The 27621-nt window shown below is 35.5% G+C and overlaps 2 protein-coding genes across 3 annotated transcripts in view; one reads left to right on the top strand and one right to left on the bottom strand.

The window, feature by feature from the left end:
* LOC103509938 (protein big brother) overlaps positions 1-19671 on the bottom strand; it is a 43020-nt gene extending 23349 nt beyond the window's left edge. The window contains exons 1-3 of one of the 2 annotated variants that reach the window (XM_008474571.3): positions 19457-19671; positions 17687-17773; positions 17273-17389 (exon numbers count right to left, since the gene is read on the bottom strand). In XM_008474571.3, coding sequence (XP_008472793.2) covers positions 17273-17389; positions 17687-17773; positions 19457-19648 — 396 coding nt within the window. In that variant the 5' untranslated portion in view covers positions 19649-19671. The remainder of the gene's footprint in view (positions 1-17272; positions 17390-17686; positions 17774-19456) is intronic. The other variant, XM_008474579.3, reaches the window with a different exon arrangement.
* Positions 14859-25173, top strand: LOC103509953. The gene is made up of 3 exons (XM_008474589.2): positions 14859-15386; positions 23735-23863; positions 24413-25173. The coding sequence occupies exons 1-3, from the start codon at positions 15363-15365 to the stop codon at positions 24566-24568; spliced, it is 309 nt and encodes a 102-aa protein (XP_008472811.1). The 5' UTR covers positions 14859-15362; the 3' UTR covers positions 24569-25173.
* The last annotated feature ends 2448 nt before the right edge of the window (positions 25174-27621 follow it).

Here is a 27621-nt window from a genome sequence, read left to right as displayed (position 1 = left end):
CTTCTGTGTTACTCTCTCTTTCAGAGTTTGTTAAGGAGAATAAAAAGGTGAAGTCAGTAAAAATAGTGGATGCGACAGAATAACCAAAATATGGGCATGAATTGGTGGATGTGGCAAAATAACCAATAGATACATAGGTGTAAGCATGTTGGCTATAAATTTGGTGGATGTGGCATAATTACCGAAAGATTTCTGATGTGAATTAGTGGATGTAACGAAGTTTCCAAACATAAAATGATACTACAGACTACATATTCTTTGAAAGCAATATTTATTTTCTTGGGGTTCTAAAATTTCTGAAAGGTTTGATTTGCCCATTTGTAAATAATATAAGGTAAGTAGATAGGTAACCTACATATTGAGTAAGTACCTAGTTACAACAGTAAGTATGTATGTACATTGTTACAAGTGTTACAACATAACCTCTTGTGATTTTAAAAATACCTAATCTTTAGGCTGTCAAGAAAAGAATACGACTTAGCAAGCAAAGTGCTGTGTTCACGAATCCTCAAAATCATTTGAATAAGATTTTAATAATGTTTGCCTAACATCAAATTATTATCCGAGAAATCCGCCGATAAAATCCGAACTTTATTGAACATTCTCCGTTTTGTTCATCAATTTTGATTAGATTTTGCGTAAATTGTTTGTAAAATTTGTTCTCGGATTTCATTATATTCGAGGTATTGGCGATTTTATTGACTGTGACTGTTCGCCCACTTAAATTATAAATAATTATTATTAAATGCTTCAATATTTGCTTTTGATTTATTAAATGACTTTGATTTCTCTCAAATTTGTTTCACATGGTTTTTGTAAAAAAAAAATCTTGATTTTATGTTATAGGTACCTATTCAAAATTTCAAAGAAACAAACCAACTTTCACAGAACTATTACAATTGATTGTGAGAACTGTTAGAGAAAGAAATATTTTAACGAGAGCAATTTGTTATATTTTTTTTAAATACCCATTAAAAGTAGGTAAATGCAAAAAACTCTACCCTTAAATAACATTTTTTTTAGAACGATTCACTACATTTAAATACCTATACATAAATTAATTAGGTACCTGTGAAGTTAAATAAAAAAAGTTCAGTAAAAGTCAGAAAAAAATGTTACATTACAAATATTCATACCTCATAGGTATGTATGTACCTACCTACATGATTTTTACTTTTTTTTCTGCTCTGAAAATATGCATTTCCTTTCTCAGGAGTAGGGTGACTTTTTTAGCAACAAAAAAAGAACAGGTTGGTAAAAAAAGCAGTTTTTTTCTCTATTTTTTTTTTTTCTATTCATACCTAGATTTTTTTCTATAGTTTGCTACCTTGATCTACATACTATTGACTTTGTAAAAAAAGGTGATAATTACCCAAAATGGGTGTGAGAATTTTGTTAAAGTAAATAACACAGTGTTGCTTTTAGCTATTTGACTAATTAAATAATTAATATTTTAGTGTTCGAAGTGACAGCAAGACAAATGAAAAAATATGAAAAAAAAGTTCGCTTTTTTATAGTTTTTTATTTGTTTTTCTTTTATTATTATTTTTTCTGTTTCTTATTAGAGTGTTCTAGTCTTGGCTAGTAAGATTGATAGAATCAAAAAGATAATGGGCGTGTTTTAAATAAACTGATTTCTTGGCAATAGTTGTGGCAGATTTCCGTGCGCTAGCATGTCCATTGCCCATCCCACATCCCATAGCATGACCCATAGTGTGCCTTTCGTCAGATAGACAAATTGGGTCAACACAGCAATATCAGCATATAAATCGTTGAAATAGTTTAATTTTATGTTTGCAACTCAAAGCAATTGAAATTATGAGACTTTTTTCCTTAAGAAGAAGACTATATCCAACCGCGGGACCTGCGTGGTAAGCTTGGTTGGCACTGGACCAATGGATCTAAAATCTAAATTTTATAAGAGGGAGAGAGAGAGAGAGAGTCTCTCTACCGAGTCTATTGTACCCTATCAATTACGTTTGAAACGTACATATGTCAACTTTTAACGAAAGTGTCAGACATTTCACAATCTCTCACCCATCCTACCTCGTCTGAGAAATGGTGTGAATAGTGACACCCCCAATAACAGGCCGATCTCTTTCAGGTGTCAGTCCAAATAGGCACCTAATAATAGTAACAGGGGGAGGGGGAGATGGCCCATTGTTTTCCTGTTGATTAATCATTAGCGAGGGAGTGTGGGGGTGAAGTCTGGAATGACTAATAAGTAGTAATGAGTTGACAGCTAAAACTGAGAACTGAGTGGAGGGGGGCGAGGAGAAATGAGACAAAGACATTCGGTATGTTCTCTTTTTCCGATGTAAAAAGCAGCAAAGAGCACTGAATTCGATCCCAGGATTTGGCCTTTAACAAAAGTTGGCAATCTTTAGAACGCCGCGCCGCGCCTCAAAAATAGGAAGAAATAAGAAAAAAATCATTAAAAAACAAAAATTTAAAAGGTATAAAAAAAATCCTAGCTAGTAGCTAGCCAATAATTCCATCTTTCCATTTTAACAATTTTCACTAGTTGAGATATTACAGAAATGTACCTTTTCCGACATACGCCACACCGCTATTTACAAAAAGAAGAAAAATCTCCTTGTCAGTAATACGTCACGGGAAGTAGACATGTCAATTACTTTTCTCATCTGATGATGAGGATGAGAGATTGCCAACAGAGCTGAGAGCGCAATTTCACACTAAATTAGCGTTACAATCGAAGAAAAGATGAATGGACGAACGTGAATCGTTACAAAAAGAATTTCAAAATCACCATCGATCAAATCACTCTTGAGGAATGATGAAAAAAGAAAGAAAGAAAAAAAAAAAAAGTTTGTAAACAAAAACAACGCAAGAACACCTGGACTACTCAGACCCCTAATTGCAGTGGACGCAATTTTTGCAAAGAGTGAGCGAAAAATCAAGCGTTAGACTAGTGCAAAAATAACATAAAATAAAAGCCAGTACAGTGTAGCAATGCACCAGGTAGAAAGCTCATTAAATGCAATTGTTCCCAATGGTTCACTGAAGTTAAGCAACGTTGAGTGTGGTAACCGAATGGATCATAATCTGTGCAATCAGAAGGAGCTTTCTTTCCTCAGTCCCATTCAGGTTGGGTGAGGTTAATGTAGGTGTTTGTTGAAAATAAGGCCGACTTTGAATATTTTTGACCACTTTTTTAAAGGATGGAGATTGGAATTTTCCCAGGTGTCAATTTCCAAGACTGCTTGGGTGGCTTCGTGAAAATTCGAAAGGAAAAAACGTCTCCGGTTGACTCCAGAGTCACGACTGACACATGTAGGATGATGTGATCTTCAACAAAAACACGAAGACTGTGGTTTTGAAACAAAATATTCACAAGGGACGATTTGGAGAACGAGAAGAAAAAAAAGAGGAAAACCAAAAACCACATCTCATTCTGTGGTTAGGCCAAGCTCGTTCATTGTTGAAAAAAAAAAAAAAAACATCAAATTATTATACTCAGACTGGAAAAAATGAGAGCCAAAGTTTTAAATAACATAGGCAACCACAAACCCGGAGACGCTTAGACCACAGCTTCCCAGATATTTCAGCCTATTTCGAGTACCTACCTCAGCAAGTTTCAAATCTCCTATGTAACCATGATACCAAAACTATCTCTTACATACGCACAGAGTATAAAACAGTAACCAGATTACCAGATTATCCACAATGTAACATGAGATGTGTAGTCCTCTGGTTGACCAAACGCACTGATTTAAATTCACACTTGATAATTTATTACAAAATTAGTAATAGAAACAAAATTAGAAATTAGAAAGAAAAAATATTAGATAACTAGGTACATAATAAAGAAAGTAAAACTAGGGAGATAGATATGAGTAGGTTATCAAACTTCTGTCACGTTGTATGTATGTATGTGCAGTTGTGCACTAAGGGCATCTCTATGTCGATTACTGTGACTATAAAAGTTTAAATTGCCTAATTAGTTTAACTACCTAATTAAGGTATCATTAATCATAAGGCATATTATGTACTTGTATTATCTCCTGTTAATTAGCTCATAGGAGTCTGTCTATCGAATTAGTGGATGTGCCCAAAATCCCAAGTAGACTGTCTATCAAATTGGTGGATGTAGCTAAAATCCCAAGTTATTATGCTCTAGGTATATTACTCGAAGGTTTCAGTGCTTCTCTTTCGTATTGTATAAAGTATACCTACAGGAATTAGTGGATGCGTCCAAATAACATAATTTTTGATACACTTGTAAAGATTCAACTTCATTAAATGATGTGTTAAAAAATGAACCTTGCAAGTGAAATGTTTTGATGGCTCATTCGAATAAAAATCTCGTACGTTCAAGGATAAATAAGTTTTCTCTATTATTTTTTTTATCAAAAAGCCTTCGGTCAGATTCTACATTGGACAAGTGCCTTTTTTGTCACCAATAGTTTTTAGTTATGCCTATCCTATGTTTTACCTAATGATTTACAATAATAGAAACAACCTTTGACTCTGGAAAGAGAAACTTCTAAAAACAAAAAAAAAACAACCCCAGTTGATTGTTTTAAACATTTTTTTACACCACCTATCCAAATATCACCCCTAACAATTTTCTACTGTCAGGGTGAAGAGTTTTTTTTTTTCAATAGAACTCTTGGCTTTGTTGTTCCGTTGATGTTAACAGTACAATTGATGTTTACACAGTATTTAAGAGTCTCATCCATGATTCACACGAACAGGTTATTCCAAGAACATCTTGACAGAGAAATAGTCAACATCCAACCTGTCGTTTCCTCATATGAAACCTTCGTGGAAATGGTCAAAACTATCTCCCGCAAGCATATCCCGAGAGGATGCAGGACTAGCTACATCCCAGGCCTGAACAAGAATAATGCAGAACTTTTAAGAAAATACATTTTTTTTTTTTTTTTTTTTTTTTTTAAGTAGGTAATTATTCTAATGTCATAATTAGTCAAATATCATAGAGGATGAGTAATATTTGTCATTATTTTTAAATGTGTTTGTATTTTCTCAACTTCTCATCGCATAGTTTTAGGAGATTTTTTCTCATTTCCATTGTTATAACTCTTTCATTTAGCTTCTTTTTTTTTACCCAGAACAAGATTTAGAAAAAAGAAAAAACACTGTATTTAACGTTCCTAAACTACGTATTTATACCGACTCCATTTTTTCGGGCCTGATTGTTCAAAGTTAAAAAGATAGGACTTTTTTTAGGTCATGACTTGATGAGCACTTGGGCATACAATCTTTCTATCATAACAAACAACTAATGGAATGTTTAATCTTGTGTTCTACTCAAGGATTTCCAAAGCCGTAAACAATAAGGCACGTAATGAGAGAAAAGAACGAGAGGTAATTTCGATAATTATATCCTGTTGAACAGTGGAAATACTGAAACAATCCCAGAACATCTTCGAAAACCCATTTTTGTAAATCAATAATAACGGATGAGTCAGAAATGTAGGTAATACCTGATTGTTTTCTAATGATTTCCTATCGAAAATGTTTCTTTCTGAACTGTGAATTCAAATCTAAGGTGTAAATACTTGAATTCTTGCACCTGCTTCAGTTACCTACTTTTCTACCACGATACATTTACATGCAACAATCTGTTAGATAAGATACAGATTTATAGAAGGATAGGCGATAGGTGTGCCAATATTAATTTCAACACTAATTTCGTTTAAAAATTGTTTATTTTTGCATGTTTTCTTATCCAAGTTCTGGCCTAGGAACATCTGTTCTCGTACAACAAAACAGAAAACAGGCCCTATGAAAAGACGTTGTCACGAACGTAACTATTAGCATGTTCATTTGTTCCGTACAAAAAGTACCAGAGAAGATGAACTAAAATAACTAAATCATCCTCGCAAGAGACAAGCAAGTTCCCGGAAGGTATTCATCATGCAAGCACTGTTGCCAGATGACTTCTAGGAACTTGGGTGCCAGAAGGAGAAGAGAGGAAATGAAAAGAATCACAAAGGAATTAGAAACAGAACAATATAAATAAACAATATCCAAACATTAAAAAAGATTAAACTAATTTTCTAGTTTTTGAAATAAGAGATAATTAGCATCCTCTTCAGACCCATATGTGAGATCATTTCTCAGCAGTCTTCTTTGTACTCGAGGTTTGGGATCATATTTTTCTTCCATGTACTCAAGATTCTAAGTAGAAGCCAAATTTTTCCTTCACAAGCTATACCAAATTTTGTCAACAAGAAAACATTCGTGATGTGTGATTTTTGCCTCCACATCTAGATAACAAAGATAGCGAAAGCTTTTTCTTTTTTACAATATTGGAATCTTACCATAAGTTTGATCTATGCTATCTAAGTTATCGATGTCCTTTTCTCTTTCCAAACACCCCTAGACGAAGAGGTAGCAGGGCATCTGGTGCAGAAAAGGAAGACATCATCAATTTCATGGAAGATTAAAACTAACACACTTCCAACAAGGAGGAACAGATCCTTTGAACTACCAGATCTTTTGAACAGAGGTCCTGCTGTGAAGTCAACTGGGAGGATATTCAAATTTAAGGATTGTCACAAAATGGACAAAGGATGGAATGAAAGCAAATTTAAAAACGTATGTAGATATGTTCCTACAAATTCTTTAGAAAATAAAAATCATGATTTTGCTAGACTTTCCATAGAAAAGTACTTCTAAGTTAATATAGGTAAGTTTAATTTAATCTTGAATTCTTTTAACTCGTACTATAGGAATAGTACCTATAAATTTCAGTCTGTTTGTATTATGGTTATTTTCACCCTTATTAAAAACATATTTAAAGGTTCTACACAATTAGGGTCTCCAGATCAAATTTTTAAAAAGTAGGACATTTGGTTCCAAAAACCCGGACATTCCATTGAAAACCCGGACATTTCCCAAATTTCAAAATGTATAGATAGTTTGCACCAATGCCCAGGGTGCAGAGAACACTGCGTTTGCCTTACTTAAGTTACACACGATCGTTCTTCTTCACATTCCGATGAAATCAAACATTTTTACTGGTTTTGTTCCCGTGTGGGGTTATCTGGATCCCCCATCGGGCGCTTCCCCAGGTGGCGGATCGGGGGTCTCCCTGACAGTAATTTTCAAAAATCCCCCCGGACGCCGGACAAACATGTAAAAACCCGGACATGTCCGGGAAAAACCGGACGTCTGGAAACCCTATACACAATTCATAGAATTTTACCTTTGGAATTTTAATAAAAAGTCTATTTAAACACTTTATCTTTGAACAACCGATATTTAAACACTTTATTTGTTAAAGGTAAATTGACTTCTTTTGTTAAAAAAATCTATTATTCCTCAATCTCTTTTGTGTTTTATATTGACTTTTGTCACCAATATGTTTAGTAGGTTAAGCTGTTAGTTACGTCTTTTCTTCCCCAAAAATTTTGTAGTTGGAAAACAATAGACCTTTTTCTGTGTCTTGTAGTTATCGTTGTTTTACTTCTTTGGCTTTCCAAACCGATATGTTTTCAAATACCTATTGGTTGTTGCTGTTGTTGTTGTTGTTGTTTTAACAAAACATTGGTCCAATAAAACATCGTATTCAATATCGCTGCCATGTACACAACTTTTTTCCCGTTTAGACATTTTAGTCACATCCACTAATTTAGTTTTTCTTGTCACGTGCACCTCTATCAGAACGTCATATATCACAAGTATAGCATTGAGAATATTCCGATATTATTGACATTTTCTTCATTGTCTTTATTTTTAATTTTTAGTTTGAGTGTGCGAGTATATGTAGTTCGAGGCGGAAAATAGTTCAAATTTTGGTATAAAATAGGCCTCTTTTTTCCTTCTATTGATAAGGTCACGTGATCAGAGTTTTCCTCTTGTTTTCATTTACTTCTCATTATGTTATTATTTACTTTTGTTCTTCTCGCATTGTCTTTTGTTTTCACAAACATGGGTATGCTCCAGTGCCTCATTAGTGTTATCGTCTCTCATATTTGCTTTGTTCTCAACTTACCCTTTGACTCCTCCGTCTTTTTTCCAAGTAAAGGTCAGTTGTGTGGTTCATATAGTTTTCGAATTGTTTTTTCTCGGACTTGACCCATCCTTTTGACTTTATCTGTCGATAGTAGATGCCAATTCTTTGTTTTTCGAACAATTAAAAAAGACTTACATGGTTGGTTTTATGTCTCGTATGTAAAAGAAGACTTTATCTATAACAGTATTAAATTTGTGATTTTTCTTCATTTTTCCATTTATTTTCCTATGTTATTTCTCTTTCACAAACTGATAGTCAGAGGAATCAAAGGATTATTCTGATTTGTTATCTCAAGAGTGTGCGAGATGTAAGAGGAAGGGTCCTTCTTTTTACATTTCTTCCTTTTATATCAAGATCCATTGTTTTTTTTTTACTAACAAGGACAAGGTAAAGAATTTTTCCAACTCGCTGTTTATTGTCATTTGGATCATTTTTGTCAAAAGTTTTGTGAAAGCTTAAAGAAAAAAAAGACGTTCACTTTCTGGCGCTTTCGTGTTGACTTTTAAAGCCCTGTTAGTAGTTAGTTAGGATTACAACCTTTTGCAAATCTATTTTTTCAAAATGACATTCTGTTTAAATGCCTGAAAATGCGCTTCACTGTTGTACCTACTTTATCTTTTAATTTTATTCTACATAATTTTTTATCCATTATCATACTTTGTATTGTGCCAACATCTTCTTTATCCAGTGATGACCATTTCTTTTGCAAAATCATTAGGTTCAATGTTTGATTTTGGATTCTCACGAGGTGTTCTGGACCGAACACAACTTCTTATGTAGATTGGAACATTCTCTAAATCCACTGACTCAGAATATATTGGATCTTGAGAATCTCCTCTCCTAATACGACCATAATGTTAACTTTATCTTTGCATGCTGTGTGGTCCGAAAACAATCTTCTCGAATTAGTCTTCGGAGAGATGTTGTAGAAAAGTATGTAAACGCTACTGTTATTGTGATACGCGAAGATTCAAGTGCTGGCCCCTTCCCATTTCTTTCTTTTGGACAAGGGACGTTACCATCTCATTTGCTAATTTTCCAAAGCTAATATCTTGTACGACAATTTTTTGGTCAATTTCTACAATAAATACCTATGTTCTAAAAATTACAACAGAACAAGTAAAACAATGTAATGTCACAAAGTCCGACATCTACCCAAATATACAGGTACATATGATTCAGAAGTCAAAAGAAAAATGAAGACACTTCAATGAGCGTCTTTTGAGAAGAAAAGCTGAACGGATATTTCTTTTCTTTTGTACCAAGGCTGCACTGGTTCATTATTAATTAGATCTTCTTATGCTAAACGGATTGTATCTTTCAGGACCTTCTCAAATGAGGTAGCACTTGTGGAGTGCCCGAAAAACGATTCCCACCTATCGTTTGTTTTGATACTCATCTACAAGCAACATGAATATGAGATATGAAAATATTTCGAGTTTTTTTTTTTTTTTTCTCCAGAGTGTGATGTGTTGCTGAATTGGGCAGTCAGGTGTGCCCTAATGTGTATTGGCGTGACCACCCTGCTTACACTATTTGGACGTGGTGCATATCATAACCTAATAAAAAGATCATATTGTTCCATAAATATACGATACTCATCATACTCATTCTGGGAGTTTCGAATTACATTGTTGATTTTACTGCTGAGATTTTTCTAATCAATTTTTATCTTGGAGTTCTAATTTTTTGGGATTAGTTTCAGGTCAGTGTAACTGGTCCTGTACCTAATTCTGGTAAATCCAGAATTACACCTGTTGAGTTCTGTCAACATGGAAACCCCTTTTTTTGTATGGTATATGTTGTATATGGATGTATGGTGAATCAATGAAATCAATCTCGATTTTAAGTTGTTCTTAGTTCTCAACACTTCTTACAAATCATTTACGAGGTTAAAGAATCAAGTATTGGTCCTTCGGGATAGACGGTAGAAGAATATGGCAAAGTTAATCGGTATATAGGGGTAAACTTTACTATTCAATGCCTTTGTTGAATGTGTAAGGCCAACTTATAATTAAGAATTTTAGATCATCGCCTGGTCGTGACCAACGGATCTAGCAAAAATCCTGAGTTTTTCCTCGGGTTTTTGATAGTTTGTTGTCGATTATATCGAGATGGATAATAGGGAGAGAAAGTGGTTATAGGTATAAAAATATTGAAAAAAAAAATCTGCAAAACCTGGAGAGGTAAAAAAATTAATCCACAAAGATCACGCGGATCAGTCCATATTCAAAGTGGTCTGCTCTGCATAACCTTTGGTTTTATGACTTTTTACTAATATAATGTTTCGAATATAATGCTGGCAAAATACTTGTTTTTACGCTCTTTACCCGAAGACAGTGATTGTCTAAAGACTCTAAAGTCTATACCTAATGTTCCGAAGAAATATTTTCCTTTTTTTTCTCTCTCTCTCCATAAAATGCTCAAATTAGTAATAGTAAAAGGTATTGTACTAGTAAGCAGTGGCGTGGGGTTTCCTCTTCATTGTTAATTTTTCATATAGCGCAGGTATAATGCCATTGTTTTTCCCTAATTTTTATGTAGCTTAGCAATTATTTCTTTGTAGGTTCTGTAAAGGTCTTTCCTGATTTTAAAAAAAAGTTGACACTGCATGTGTTCTTTTTGCTTCTGGTATTTCTGTTGTAAATTCCGCTCTACAATTTACACCACTGATGGTCAAAGTTTACAGTTTGTTCCTGATATTTTGTCATATTACATGGTGGAGATTATCCACACCAGTATGGAATTTCTTCTTTTACCATAATTACTCTACATAAGTTTAGTCTAAAGACCGCCTAGAAATAGTCTAGCTGCTACACCATTTCTAGGACGTCTAAAACACCTGACGGGCCGAACTAAAAAACTTGGCGGGCCGCAGGTTTGAATATGATGGCTGGTCTAGCGGGTCTATTAGTAATTTTGTATAGTTACGTATCTTGTTGACCAAATAGGTACAATACGCGTATAAATAGTGGAGCTATAAGTATGATAATACCCCAGAAATTCTCCCCGGGGTCGAAGAGACAAGAGGATGCCAAATTGGTCCACATGGTTCATTCAAAGACGAACCGCGCCAATTAATGGCCCATGGATGATGAGTGTGTATCATCAGCAAACTCGTAAACTCGGTTACTTTACGATGTCGCCAATTTTCAACGGAGGTAAAAGAAGAACCAGAAAGAGGAGCAACAAAGAAGTTTATGTGGTCACCGAGTTTGGTCAAAGTAATTATCTGTTGGCAGGGGATTTTGGTCCCAGTTTGTCGGTATGATAGGTACAAGCCGGTGTAAGATTAAGGTGAACTTGTATTTTTGATGGTCTCCAATTTTTTCTCTCTTTTTCAGAGCAGCGGTTTTATTGAAGATCAATTTTGCTTCGGCATTCCTCAGTAGGTACAATTAGGTAGATAATAGATGTCTGCTTGATACCAAACTGTTCCTTTTTTCATATTTCAGGGCATTCTTTTTTATAAATTTCTTCTAATAAATAAATTAATCATATTTTAATTTGGACTGAAATCATTTTGTAATGACAGCTGAATTTCTGCTGACAATCAAGCATCGCCGGCCCGGACCACCCATTTTGGAAAAGCTTGTTATTAGGGATTTACCTTGCTCTGTTTATTTGTCTACTCAAAACAGGATTACTATTCAGTTGTTATAGCTGCCTACTTAGTTCGTATTTTGAGTACCTAATACCTTATCATGAGATTATCCGATTATGTGCTTCGATAGGCGTAGGTTATTCAAGAGTATTGTTGTAAATACAAAAATGTCATAAAAAAAGGCAACGGGTAACGATCTTTTCATTAATATCTGCCGGCACCCGGGTACTTCATAACAAAAACAGCTTGAAATTTATGAAATCAAAAACGACCTTTTGTGATGAAAAATTTTCAAAGATTTATCGTGCATTATAAATTTTAAAACTACTTAAATGACAAAAAATATTATGTCAACAAGGGATTATAGAATGAGAAAAAAATGGCGGAACAAAATGGCGCTCAAGTTTCATAAATTACACATTGAAACGTATATCCTTGTTTATATTGATTTATTTTAACACTTTCGCCGCCAAGTGATACTTTGAAGTATCACCGGGCTGTGAGCTAACATGAACGGGGTGATACTTTAAAGTATCACCTGCAGAGTCTTTTTTAGGACGATGGTGTTACTTCTGAGTATCACTCTCCATTAGATTAACAAGGGAAATAGCTTGCTCTGGCCTAGCAGATTCCAGGGGTATGTGTATTTTTTCTGTGAGACCAATACTTTCCAAAATATTGATGAAAATTATCGGGGATTTTTTTTATTTTATATATATAAATACAAGATTGGTGAAAAATAACAAAACATTGTTTCCTTGTTTTTATTAATTTATTATTTTCAAACAAACTGCAAATAATTATTATAAATGTAAGTACCTTATGGAAATGAAAGTTCAACTGTTATTACCTACCTATATATGAAATCTCTTCCCCAGGCCAGTGATACTTTAAGGTATCACCACACAAAATCACACCATGGCCTGGTGATGAAACATGCCAAAAATACGGCTGGCGGCGAAAGTGTTAATAAAAGCAGAGAATAAAAGAAAGCCCCTTCTTGTCGGAAATTTGATATTATGTGTTATAGTTAATAAGTACCTATGTGATGTATTAAACTAGTGCCCCTTCTAATGTGAACAAATACAATGCTCAAGGGGGATGAGCCTATTAGTTGAACAGTTAGGGGCCCAGGGATACAAACAGGGTTGATTTGAAGGAGAGGAATATATGAGATTGATATTTCCTAGTGAGCATGTGAAAATGGAACATTACCTACGTAAAATTTCAATATGTGAAATTCTAATGGTTAAATGGGCAGTCAGTTCAATTGGGTTTCAAACTTTGGCAATCCATGCTTACAGGGAAATACCCATTTTCAGTCTGTTTGTATTTTGTCCGAATAGGTACATATAGGGAGTTTATTTGTCTGTAATTCTGTATTTAATTTCAATATTTGTCTGTTTCTGTAGGGATTTAATTTTGTCTGTAGTCTGTACCATTTTCAACTTAAAGAAATGTTTATTCCTTTCACAGGAATCGAATCCAGGAATTCTAACTATAAAAGACTAGAAAATACTCATAAGACCCAGTAACAGTTAGTAGCTGGGTGTCCGTCCCCCTTCTTGATTTTGCTACACTTCAGCTGAGATGTTGCTTGAGAGTCTCTCTACGTATTGTCATTGCTATTGTTGTCATGAATAGTTATTGTATCTATCTCTCATTGTATATTTTATCTCATTGTAGGTATATTTTATTTATCTCAGTTGATGATCGCTAGAGGTTCATTCATGTGATTAAAAACAAACATTATCCCATCAGGATAAAATCCGCCGCGGGCGGGAATCGAACCCGCGGCCTAGCGCTTACAAGGCAGACGCACTACCAACCAAGCTAACTAGGCTGGCTAATTGAACAATTTTGGAAAAGTGCAAGGGCAGAGTTGGTCTATCGCCTACTAACTTACCATGCAGAATGTCCTAGGTTCGAATCCCGACATTCTCGTTCTCAGTTTGTACCTACAATACCTACATATATTTGTATAGGTTTTTATGGGAGTGAAGCAAGCAAAAATCTATAGGTAAGGTATGTACCTATAACGTTACGTACCTAGCAAGAAGTACTAGGTCGAAATTTTGAAATACAAATGGAGCAATTTTCTTATAACATCGAATCAAGGACTCATAAGCCAAGGGTGGAGTGTAATAATACATATTTCACAATGCCCACCTAATGGGTAATGCGCTGGTGGGTGATATTTTGAAACTAATATGTTGTAGGTATACCTACTTACTCCCATTTTAGTACCTACTTCAAGGTCCCGTCATTTCATGCGAAGGCTGTCAAATTTAGCGTGAATTTATCGTGCTATCAGCAGATTACAGACCCTGACGGGCTGTGGTGAGGTGATCATTTGACTATTGCACAATATCTGTGATTATTTGGTCTTCTCACACCGGATTTCGACTTTCTCACTTAACAGAAGTAAAAACATCTCTTCGCCAATTCTTGCTTCGCAAGGAGAGAATTCATCTCTCTCTCCCTCCATCTACAGGGTTACTTTTATTGTAGTTATGTAAACTCCTCTTAACTTTTACTGGGAAAATGTGTTACATTCACTAAAAATATTACCTTCATCTCTCTCTCTCTCTCTCTCTCTCTCTCTCTCTCTAGGGTTCCTATATTAACCTGTTATTGTGTTTTAGACTTAACCTCAACCTCTAATATTAACCTAGCACACTATCACCTACATTCCTGATATTATCAACCGAGAGAGAGAGAGAGAGAGAGAGAGAGAGAGAGAGAGAGAGAGAGAGAGAGAGAGAGAGAGAAAGAGAGAGAGAGAGAGAGAGAGAGAGAGAGAGAGAGAGAGAGAGAGAGAGAGAGAGAGAGAGAGATCTTTTGCAAGAAGAAATTTTAACATAATATGTAACTTTCCAGCATTGTAAAGGTACCTACTTTCTAGAAAAGGTTGGGTGAATGACCCCATAAAATAGGTACATGATAGATAATAGGTAGTAGGCTACTAGGTAGGTACTTATCGAAATAACGGATTTTTTTAAAACAAATTTATTTTATAGTTATTTTTATTACTTGTTATTTATTCCTTTCGAGAATTGACCTATATTTTTATTGTTTTGATCTTTTGGTATACTTGTATGGGTATTGGGTACCTATCAGTAAGTACGAGTATACTTATCAAGGAGTTTTCTACAATACCCAATCTCCAAATCCGAAATCCACGGCGCTAACCAATAAAAATCAAAGGTTGGTTAATGTCTTCGTTGTTTCTTTTGTTTCAGTTGACGTCAAAGCTCACACTTTCCCTATCAACCCAATCTTCAAAGCTTGCCATCAATCCGGAACTTACCAATATTATGATTATTGGCATTCAGGATCCAAGGATCTACGTGAAGACACAATGGATCTCAAATATTTCATAATAACCAAGAGAAAAGATCACCATGTAAAATAATAAACAATATCGCACTTTATCTCTGAAAAATAAACGGAAATAATCTAAATAATTTGGTCCTTGTGTGACCGTGACCACTAATTTTTAGCAATAATTTCTGTGAACTTCATAACTTCTTTGTGATTTTTTATTTATTTAAAATACTAAGAATTAGGTACCTCATTGGTAGGTACCTAAAACGTGATCTAACCCAACAAAACAATAATTTCAAGAGCGTTCTACTCATAAAAAAGTAGCTAACACAGTTACCTCTTTCCTAAAGTTCCTACTAGTTGTAAATTTTTATTATAATCTATAACGTTTGAAGTGCAATTTTTGTTTAATTTACCTCAATTATGAACACGAAAGTACAAATTCAAGTAAGTATACCTCTCTACCTATACCTCTCTATCTCTCTACACTGTGAAAAAAGTTAGGGTGGAAGAACTCTATTATTGGGTTATTTCCCCTGATTTATGTAGTTGAAATGCTATATTTTATAGTGTCGAGCTTCCCGATATAGAGTTCAATATTGGAGGTTTTCGGCTCCCTAGTTTTTTTCTCAGTCTACTTACCGTATGAATAGCGAACACACTTTGTACCTTTATGTATAGGTACACTAGAAATTCCGTATGTTCGAAATTGTAGGACAAAACAGTACCTACGAAAAAGGAGCACCATTTACTTGTTCAGACGGTCACCCGTCCAGATATGAAAACCACACAGCGTTGCTTAACTCAGCTCCATCGGGAACTGGTGCTCTCAAAATCCGTTCCTAAAGCCGCCGGCTTTTAGATACAGTTTTCAGAACTACATAGGTACAAGATCACGTGAGTTTTTATCTTATCTGTCTGTGTTTCGCATGACTTAGAACTTGGTCTAGCGACTAGCGAAGATTTTTTCCGCACTTGGTACCTCATATGGGAAAAAATCAAAATACAAGATTAGGAGGAAAACAAATTTTGTAAACAAATGAAGGTCGGTGAGCACGTTTCTAGCCAACTAAGTCAACCAATAAGAAACCGAGATTAATAATGAAACTACGTATCCACCTATTCGTATTGCTACTGAACTTTGAAGCATCATACAATGTTGCATCAAAAAAAATTATACTTCAAAAGCTCGACCGAACTTTGTAAAGGGTGTCCCAATAAGAACGCAAGATTTGATTGTTTAATTAGGCATGGTTCTCCGTGGAAGAAAATAGACTTCTTAGATGATTTGAGAAGTAAACATTCAGAAATTACATATGTATGGAACAATAATCAGACAGATAACCTCCTCGACTTTGATGGTACATTCGTTCTCTTTTGACAAAATTTTCGATGACAAATTTGAAGAAACCAGGCTGTATCTCATTGATGCAGTGTTCAATTTCACCTGTCAATGCTTCAGTGGGTGTGGGTTTGTTGGTTTAAAAATGTGACTTTAGATACCCTCACAGAAAGTAGTCTAGGGAGGTAAAATTACATGATCATCGAGGCCATTTCTCGTCACTGAAACGGAAAATGACACGATTACGACTAGGAAAATGCTCGCACAAAAGTGATAATTAAAATTTGTCGATTTTGTTATGCTAACGCGTTGTTGAACCGTGAAACACTCTTTTTAATTTAAAAAAAAAAAAAAAAAAAAAAAAAAAAAATATTATAATGTAGTAAGTAGATACATAGAATGACATCTCACAAAAGAGGGGCTTGGGATGAGCTTGAATAGCTCTAGAAATTCAGAGAGATGGATTACATACTTTAGAAGATCACAAAACAAATGTAATAGAAGGTAGCTATAACAACTAAATAGTAATCCTGTTTTTAGTAGACAAGTAAACAGAGCACAAGGTAAATCCCTAATAACAAGCTTTTCCAAAACGGGTGGTCCGGGCCATTGCGATGATTGTGCATATGCGATTTCTTCTAGGTAATCAAATATGATGTCATCTACTAATTTTTACATGAGTTCGTCTGTAGGAGACAAACAATATCAATGCAATAAACAAAATATTAAATCAATAGAAACATCATTCCATTCTTGAGAAAAGCAAATTGAAATGGAAGAAAAACAAGAAAAGGAAAAAACTATGAAAAAAGTATAAACAAAAAATAAATAAATAATAATAAATAGCTCATCCAAAGGTGATTCTCTAGGACTTTTGATTAGGAATAGGTAAGTTGACGAGATTATTTGGAAATTGGGATCAACCTTTATCTCAAAGTGTGGCCTCGGGTATTAGACTCGATAAAAGTGGTGAAATAATAAAAGGACTTACCTTGCCATGTTCTTTGTCGAAATCACATTCTCGCGACGGTGGCGCCATGTGGTAACTATTTGCTGAAATACTCGGATTAAACACCAGCTGAATGTTGGTGCCTGTCGCTATGAAAGCCTGGAACCAAACACAGAAGTATTAGAAAATTCACTAACAATGAACGGTAGGTAGTGTATAGGTCTATAGGTACGACTTAGGTATACTTCTTTCTAATAATGAGAGATAATAATCTAAAAATTCTAAAACACCAAAGTGCTAAACGTCTTGCCAAATATCTATTTAATAAGATAGTAGGTATAAAATGATCTATTTCATTGATTCAAGTAGGTAGAAAAGTATAGGTGCGAGTTAGTAGGTATAGGTGAAGGTTTGAATTTTCTTGTCGGTAAATAGCTAAGGTAGATAAATACTTACTATTTCTGTGTGTCCCTCTCGGCAGCCATTTTGAAACCGGACCTGTCTTTCTTCTTGGGGCCTATCTCGGAACCCTGTGTATCGCACCTGAAATGGAAAAAAAATGTGTTTTACGTGTAGAAACAAATATTCTGTAGATATTTCAAAAAAGGTAAAAATGACACATCCACCACCAAATTGGATTTTTTTTTTCTGTTGAACATTTTATGGAATCAATATTGAGATGATGTGACTATTTCTGCCTTAGCTGTAAAACCAGTTGGTACTTGCTCAGAAAAAGGGCCCCAACGAGGCCCTTGAAGGCTAGATAAGGCCTAAACAAATATCCCTTGAATAGGCTCCGAATTTTTTTGATAATTTTCATGAACATCAGAGTTATCATTTAGCAAACATATTTATAAAATTACATGCAAAATAAATTATAAATGCATAAAAAACGTCTTCTCAAAACGTCATTTCGGTCGGTCAAAATAATGTTTATCACCTAAACTTGTTTACTTTACGTACTTTTCCGACAGTGCCTCAGTTCGTGATACATATTGTAAAAATAGCACATCCACTAAAAAGTCTTTTTTTTTACATTATTTTTAAACAAAAATTATTGCGTATTAAATTATTTTTCCTGCCAAAAAAAAAGTAATACCATGGTAAATAACTTTGTTTACTATAATTTGCTAATACATAAATGCTAAACGTGACAATAATTATATTCTCCTTACGTTGTTTTCTGATAAAAATCACATGAAAACTCAAAGGTTGATTTTTTTACCTAAATTTAAAAGATTCGATTTTTTTTTCATTATCACTTAACTTATGTAATAAAAAAGTCAATAATAGCTACCTACATGTATTAGATATAATTATGTAGGTACAGTTAATGGGTATGGGTATGCGATGATAGCTTCCAGTAAGCCCGGGCCCATGAGTTAAACCTAGTTTAACATTAAACCGATTGGATTAACAAACAATCCAACTTAGTTAAGTCAAAGTTTATCCCTTATTCCCGCCCATTATTCTGTGAAGTATATATAGGTCTACGTAAAGCTGTGTCCACATATAGTCGACGCCCGTCGACTAATGGTCCACGGCCGTCGATTAATGGTCGATGAACTAGGACGACTAGGTGAATCTATGTTGACGAGGCAGTGTGGATATCGATCGAGTTTATCGATGCGACGGCCATCGACTATGTGTGGACAGTGGACACGACTAGTGCAATAGTCCTAAACTAAAATGGACGCGGCACACAAGGGATCAGGAAGAGACCGCCTTAACATAATAATGTGTAGATACAGCTGAAGAATACTGTGTCTTACCTAATAATTATAGACGCGGTTTAGCGTTTGCTTCCTGAGCATAAAGCCCTGGGTTCAAATTCTACAGTCGATGGAAGGTCTACTGTAATGGGACTAGAGAGACGGTGGGACCTAGGTTCTTAAGTTTTTAAACAAAATCGAGCCTATACTTTTAAACCAAAAGCTCTTGGATTTGGGCACATCTATCAAAATTGGAACCAGCTCTTGAAAAACGGGCTTATTAATTTGAACAAAAAGGTCTATAAAATAGGGGCTAGCTTCTAAAGGTGTGTCCACACATTGTCGACTGGCTGTCGATCGATGTCGACTGAATCGTCTATATACACTGCCTCGACAACATAGATTCACCTCGTCGATTCATGTCGATCGACGGCCGGTCCACTACGTTTGGACACACCTTAAAACAAAAAGGGCCTATTCCTGACACAATAAAAGCTCTGCACACTTCACTTACCTCGCTCTCTCTGCTCAGCCGTCTGAACAATTCGTCCGATTCAAACTTGGATTTCTGATCTGGAACCACTCGCGGCATTTTGAAAATAAATCTCGGTTTCGGCTGCTCATACAGACCTATCCCGTCGAAAGGCAACATCCCGCTTAACTGCGCGCACCGGTCCGTCAAACTGGGATCATTCATGGACAACATTCCGTAATCAACTGAAGAGAGAAGAGTTCGAGACTCTCGCTCAAGATACAAAAGGGGAGGAGCTTCGAAAAAACCAAGAAGGGGGAATGAGAGGATGCAGTGAAATGCACCCGGATTCAACCAATGAGGAGGGAGAGAAAATCTGCATCGGACGCTGATTGGCTAGAAATAATCAATACATTTTCTTTGTCAACGGATGTCATGAAAACGTAATGTTCAACAGTTCAACATGCATAGAGAATTAGACATGAAATTTGGATAAAAGTTGGATAGAATTGGATGAGTCAACTGAATTTGATAGAATTGAACATTTTTTTTTTAAAGAGGTTTAACAGAGGAAACTGTAACTGCTATGGTCTTATCGTCCCGAAATCGTGGAGAGAAGGAAGACAGGATAGGAGAAAGCCAGCCGTTCCGAGAACAAACATTATCCCATCAGGATAAAATCCGCCGCGGGCGGGAATCGAACCCGCGGCCTAGCGCTTACAAGGCAGACGCACTACCAACCAAGCTAACTAGGCTGGCTAATTGAACAATTTTGGAAAAGTGCAAGGGCAGAGTTGGTCTATCGCCTACTAACTTACCATGCAGAATGTCCTAGGTTCGAATCCCGACATTCTCGTTCTCAGTTTGTACCTACAATACCTACATATATTTGTATAGGTTTTTATGGGAGTGAAGCAAGCAAAAATCTATAGGTAAGGTATGTACCTATAACGTTACGTACCTAGCAAGAAGTACTAGGTCGAAATTTTGAAATACAAATGGAGCAATTTTCTTATAACATCGAATCAAGGACTCATAAGCCAAGGGTGGAGTGTAATAATACATATTTCACAATGCCCACCTAATGGGTAATGCGCTGGTGGGTGATATTTTGAAACTAATATGTTGTAGGTATACCTACTTACTCCCATTTTAGTACCTACTTCAAGGTCCCGTCATTTCATGCGAAGGCTGTCAAATTTAGCGTGAATTTATCGTGCTATCAGCAGATTACAGACCCTGACGGGCTGTGGTGAGGTGATCATTTGACTATTGCACAATATCTGTGATTATTTGGTCTTCTCACACCGGATTTCGACTTTCTCACTTAACAGAAGTAAAAACATCTCTTCGCCAATTCTTGCTTCGCAAGGAGAGAAAGAGAGAGAGAGAGGGAGAAAGAGAGAGAGAGAGAGAGAGAGAGAGAGAGAGAGAGAGAGAGAGAGAGAGAGAGAGAGAGAGAGAGAGAGAAGTAGGTACTTCGTGGAGGTAGATACATTGGTACCTAAAGTTACCTATTTTGCTAAAAAATTACTATAATAATTACTGATGATTTCAGAATATTTAATAATACAAAAGTGGCCTAATGATTAAATAGATCCAGCAACATGTAATATTTATTTTGCAACAGACCTATAGTATGTAACTAGGTACAATATCTAATTTGAACATGCTTACAGAACAAAGGCGAATCTCTGAATATTTGACCCGTATGAACATAGGTTGGAATGTAGATAATTAGGTAATTACCTATAGGTAAATATAACACCTATAGTTTTCATGAGCTAAAAAAAAAATCTAGACACGGAAATGACCGAAAAAATTCCACCCATTCTGAGAATTATCTCGTTTTAACGAGAAAAAGTGACTAATATGAAAATCACATAATATATAATTACATACACATGTAAGTACCTAGCTATAAATTAACATGATAGGCGAGGAGCCAACCACATGTGGGAAAAATCAGTTATAAAAACTTTTGCAAGGAAGCCTCTGCCTTTCAGTTCAACTTTGAACGCGCAGGTGATATGAGTGATCCCAGTGTAAAAATTAATCAATTTTAACCTTTACGTGTTTTATCTTCGAATTCGTTATCAAATTGTAAAAAAAGAAGAAGTAAAATTCGACTTTAATTATTGTTTTCTGAAGCTCGACTTTAACCATTTTGCGATTTTTACTGTGAAAATCTCATTTAAATTCTTTATTTATTACTTTTTCGCTTGTAAACTAAAACGTCGAAGTACCTAATTGTGCCTTCTTGTGATCCAACCGGTGCGGTGGTTTAAAGGTTCCTAGATATCAATTTGCTGTTTTAGCTCAAGACAAAATTGGATTGATCACCTACATACCTGAATCCTAAATTCTTCCATATCTGAACAGTCAAAATCCAGAAGGTAAGTGTTGAATCTTTGTTGTTGTATCTGTGATATAAACATTTTAGTATTTTTATACTTGGGAAAATTATTCACAATTTTTGGGAAGAAAGTCAATTTTATCTTCCTCATACGGGTGCAATACCTATGATTGATTATGATTATTTGCTATCTCCACCAGAAAGATAAAAATACCTACAAGAATAGGTACAAGATATTGGACAGGGGAATTAGTCATTTTCACTAGGAAAGGTAAAATATACGTATAGGTACATAGGTATAAACTAGGTGAATTTGTCATCTCCACCAACAATACGAGTACATATTAAAACATGCTCGTTTAGATAGGGTAATCTGTCAGCTCCACCAACAAAATTAAAACACACAAAGTATTGAATAAGGGAATCCGTCATCTCCACTAACAAAATTAGAACATACCTACAAGTTTAGAAAGGGGAAATTGTCATCTCCACCAACAAAATTAAAACATACAAGTTCAGATAGGGAAATCAGTCATCTCCACCAACAAAATTAAAACACACAAAGTATTGAATAGGGGAATCCGTCATCTCCACCAACAAAATTAGAACATACCTACAAGTTTAGAAAGGGGAAATTGTCATCTCCACCAACAAAATTAGAACATACCTACAAGTTTAGAAAGGGGAAATTGTCATCTCCACCAACAAAATTAAAACATACCTACAAGTTTAGAAAGGGGAAATTGTCATCTCCACCAACAAAATTAAAACATACAAGTTTAGATAGGGAAATCAGTCATCTCCACCAACAAAATTAAAACATACCTACAAGTTTAGAAAGGGGTAATTGTCATCTCCACCAACAAAATTAAAACATACAAGTTTAGATAGGGAAATCAGTCATCTCCACCAACAAAATTAAAACATACCTACAAGTTTAGAAAGGGGAAATTGTCATCTCCACCAACAAAATTAAAACATACAAGTTTAGATAGGGAAATCAGTCATCTCCACCAACAGAAGCAGATTCACAGCTGATAGGTGGAACTGATAACTGGTGGAACTCTCTCTCCCCCCATCTACAGGGTTACTTTTATTGTAGTTATGTAAACTCATCTTAACTTTTACTGGGGAAAATGTGTTACATCCACTAAAAATATTACCTTCATCTCTCTCTCCCCCCATCTACAGGGTTACTTTTATTGTAGTTATGTAAACTCATCTTAACTTTTACTGGGAAAATGTGTTACATCCACTAAAAATATTACCTTCATCTCTCTCTCCCTCCATCTACAGGGTTACTTTTATTGTAGTTATGTAAACTCCTCTTAACTTTTACTGGGAAAATGTGTTACATCCACTAAAAATATTACCTTCATCTCTCTCTCTCTCCATCTACAGGGTTACTTTTATTGTAGTTATGTAAACTCATCTTAACTTTTACTGGGAAAATGTGTTACATCCACTAAAAATATTATCTTCATCTCTCTCCCCGAACCGTTTTAGACTGCATGGTGACTAATTTTGATATGTTTACAATTAATCTGTCAAAGATTGGGCAAGATAAAACAACGCATAAAAAGGTTATGACCCTTTCAAATCTTGCGTTCTTATTGGGACACCCTTTACTATATCATACTCGTACCTTGTAGGTTTTCGAACGGGGCGGTGGCGGTGCAATTTTGACAGCCTTGACACGTTGTACTACAATCTCTCTTGAGGACCAACTAACTTTATATTTTGCTCTCCAAACCAACAGCCAACAAACTAACATCTTCTACTCTTTAATCTATCTTTTCCTCTGTAGGAAAAGTTGGTATTTACCTTTTTCTTTGTATAGGGCTAACAAAATTTGTTCATTTGCTTTACAGGACTAATGAATATTATCTTTTGCTCTCTGGTCTTCAGGACTATCGAATTATCTTTTGGATTTCGGTATTAACGGACTGTGTTTTGTTCTCCAGGGCTGTTGCTGTATTGTGGTGATTCTACTCATGAGTGGACATTGTTGGGCCCGACCTCCCTTCTCTACGTGGGGGGTACACGAGTCTATCCTGGACGGAAAGACTACAAGCAATCTGTGCTCGAACGATGTAAGTTCCAAGTTTTTCCTTGTCTTCCTTCCTTTTGCAACAATAGCCCATTCAACGTCAAATCACTACCAGAAAACTGTTCATTAATTTTATTGTCAGTGTACCCTGTACCTAGTTACCTACACATATCGTATTAACAGTTAAATCCGTTATGATACCTATTTGAACGAGCGAAGTGAAGTCTTGCCTCGACTCTTTTACAGTATAGCCATCAACATGAAAACTGCCGTATACTATACAAGTTGCAGTCTATAAGATGTGAAATCCGCCTTAGTTTGTCTACTTGCTTGTTCACGGATAGGACGGTTAGTCCGATTCATTTAAAGGTCACAAAAATGATCAAAAATCATAGGAATCCGCTGGTTAATTTTGGTTTCCTATTCATAAAGAGCTTCTTGTCTCTGTGAGATCTACAGATGAAGATCAATGGACTTCAAGTTATATGTCAAGGTGGTCTCTTTGTGATCCCTTGTGTGCCGCGTCCACATTTTAGTTTAGGACTATTGCACTGATCAATGGACTATAAAAGATATGTCTTTCTGTTTTCAGAGCTCTACCGACTACGTTTGTCAGCAGTGTGCCAAACAGTCCGGCTCGAGCCAGGCTTACCCTATGTGTTGTGATCCTACGGACGATACAGGGGCTCTGGTATGGTGCAAGTCATACACCATGTTTGGCGAAAGACCGAATCATCCACCAACGTGAGGACCATCCTGTGGCTGAAATCCTAGCGAAAATGTCCAAGTGGTAACTCTGAGATCGTTTGTACGACCCTGGTAGTTCTAAAGGTTGGCCATTAGACCATTACACATTGGGAGGGAATGGTAGAAGAGAGGAAGCAATATGATGTTACGCGTAGGACTCCATAGAATCAGGAGAACGAGGAAAAATGCTTCCTCTACTCTTGGGAGCTGAAGTTTTAATCGAGTGCTCTTTGCTAGTTCGGCTCTGATTTTTAAAGGACCTAAAGAAGTTGGAAGTTTTAACTTAACGATTTTCCATCATTTAGTTTGTCTGTTTGTTCCGGGATAACTCTCGAACGATTGGTCCAAATTTTAATGAAATTTGTCAAACATGTTTTCAACATATAAAGTCAACTGAGGAGCTAGTGCTTGTCCTACCAGCAATGTTAAGAGTAACGTTGATCGTGAATATTAAATTTAGGATACCCTGACAATGTGTAAGAAAGGAGTCCAACTACCTACCATTTGATAGATGGGAATTATTGTGATATTCTTGTAGCTTATGCTGTGATATTGAAGATGGTATAGAATGTACGTATAGGTTATTAATATCTGTAGATTAGCGATTATCGATTTTGAAGTCCTGCATTTGGTTTTCAGTTTTCTCTGATATTATACCGAGAGAGAGAGAGAGAGAGAGAGAGAGAGAGAGAGAGAGAGAGAGAGAGAGAGAGGGAGAGAGAAGGAGAGAGAGAGAGAGAGAGAGAGAGAGAGAGAGAGAGATCTTTTGCAAGAAGAAATTTTAACATAATATGTAACTTTCCAGCATTGTAAAGGTACCTACTTTCTAGAAAAGGTTGGGTGAATGACCCCATAAAATAGGTACATGATAGATAATAGGTAGTAGGCTACTAGGTAGGTACTTATCGAAATAACGGATTTTTTTAAAACAAATTTATTTTATAGTTATTTTTATTACTTGTTATTTATTCCTTTCGAGAATTGACCTATATTTTTATTGTTTTGATCTTTTGGTATACTTGTATGGGTATTGGGTACCTATCAGTAAGTACGAGTATACTTATCAAGGAGTTTTCTACAATACCCAATCTCCAAATCCGAAATCCACGGCGCTAACCAATAAAAATCAAAGGTTGGTTAATGTCTTCGTTGTTTCTTTTGTTTCAGTTGACGTCAAAGCTCACACTTTCCCTATCAACCCAATCTTCAAAGCTTGCCATCAATCCGGAACTTACCAATATTATGATTATTGGCATTCAGGATCCAAGGATCTACGTGAAGACACAATGGATCTCAAATATTTCATAATAACCAAGAGAAAAGATCACCATGTAAAATAATAAACAATATCGCACTTTATCTCTGAAAAATAAACGGAAATAATCTAAATAATTTGGTCCTTGTGTGACCGTGACCACTAATTTTTAGCAATAATTTCTGTGAACTTCATAACTTCTTTGTGATTTTTTATTTATTTAAAATACTAAGAATTAGGTACCTCATTGGTAGGTACCTAAAACGTGATCTAACCCAACAAAACAATAATTTCAAGAGCGTTCTACTCATAAAAAAGTAGCTAACACAGTTACCTCTTTCCTAAAGTTCCTACTAGTTGTAAATTTTTATTATAATCTATAACGTTTGAAGTGCAATTTTTGTTTAATTTACCTCAATTATGAACACGAAAGTACAAATTCAAGTAAGTATACCTCTCTACCTATACCTCTCTATCTCTCTACACTGTGAAAAAAGTTAGGGTGGAAGAACTCTATTATTGGGTTATTTCCCCTGATTTATGTAGTTGAAATGCTATATTTTATAGTGTCGAGCTTCCCGATATAGAGTTCAATATTGGAGGTTTTCGGCTCCCTAGTTTTTTTCTCAGTCTACTTACCGTATGAATAGCGAACACACTTTGTACCTTTATGTATAGGTACACTAGAAATTCCGTATGTTCGAAATTGTAGGACAAAACAGTACCTACGAAAAAGGAGCACCATTTACTTGTTCAGACGGTCACCCGTCCAGATATGAAAACCACACAGCGTTGCTTAACTCAGCTCCATCGGGAACTGGTGCTCTCAAAATCCGTTCCTAAAGCCGCCGGCTTTTAGATACAGTTTTCAGAACTACATAGGTACAAGATCACGTGAGTTTTTATCTTATCTGTCTGTGTTTCGCATGACTTAGAACTTGGTCTAGCGACTAGCGAAGATTTTTTCCGCACTTGGTACCTCATATGGGAAAAAATCAAAATACAAGATTAGGAGGAAAACAAATTTTGTAAACAAATGAAGGTCGGTGAGCACGTTTCTAGCCAACTAAGTCAACCAATAAGAAACCGAGATTAATAATGAAACTACGTATCCACCTATTCGTATTGCTACTGAACTTTGAAGCATCATACAATGTTGCATCAAAAAAAATTATACTTCAAAAGCTCGACCGAACTTTGCTTGGGCGTCAATTTTTTTTTTTTTTTTTTTTTTTCATAGGTATTCTACTTTTGTATAAAAAAAGTCAAAATTTGTCAAACATGACCTTACTTTTTAAACATAGATCAAAATTGATAGTCGCTGATCAGCTAATTTATTGTATGTTGTATGTACCTACGTAGAATCCAATAGATGGCATAGATTTAACCTATAACTAATTTGTTATTTATTGTAGCTGATACATATTTACCTAATTGGTGCTATAAATAAATAAATTGGTTGAATTACTAATTTCAATTGTTTATTTATTTGATGTGAGGTTGTGATGACCAAAGTCCATTTTTGTCGGAAATAACCAGCACGTGATTCTCCCCAGACGGTCACTTATCCAGATACAAACCACAGGCAACGGTGCTTAACTTCCGTGATCCATGGGGTAGTTCCCCCGAATGTTGTCTGGATAAACGGGGAAAACAAATTTAAACCCGTTTATCTAGGTTGCCCATTTGCGTGGATAAAGGTGTTTAACTTAGAACTTAGGTGGTTAGTGGTATAGTGGTTAACCCTCTATTGGGCGAGAAGCTGACATCATCGGGCTGGCCCGGGAAAAAGGGGTGGG

The sequence above is a fragment of the Diaphorina citri genome, unplaced genomic scaffold (assembly GCF_000475195.1).
Source record: "Diaphorina citri unplaced genomic scaffold, Diaci psyllid genome assembly version 1.1 scaffold25, whole genome shotgun sequence".
NCBI lineage: Eukaryota > Metazoa > Arthropoda > Insecta > Hemiptera > Psyllidae > Diaphorina > Diaphorina citri.
Note: the sequence above shows the minus strand (reverse complement) of the source record. Positions and strands in the feature narration are given on the sequence as shown.

What these genes read in the sequence shown, in the direction of transcription:
- LOC103509953 (XM_008474589.2), top strand. Translation starts at nt 15,363, where the DNA reads ATGAACACGAAAGTACAAATTCAA. An exon ending in ACACGAAAGTACAAATTCAA is followed by an intron (nt 15,387 to 23,734) that starts GTAAGTATACCT and finishes TTTGTTCTCCAG; the next exon opens with GGCTGTTGCTGTATTGTGGT. An exon ending in GCAATCTGTGCTCGAACGAT is followed by an intron (nt 23,864 to 24,412) that starts GTAAGTTCCAAG and finishes TTCTGTTTTCAG; the next exon opens with AGCTCTACCGACTACGTTTG.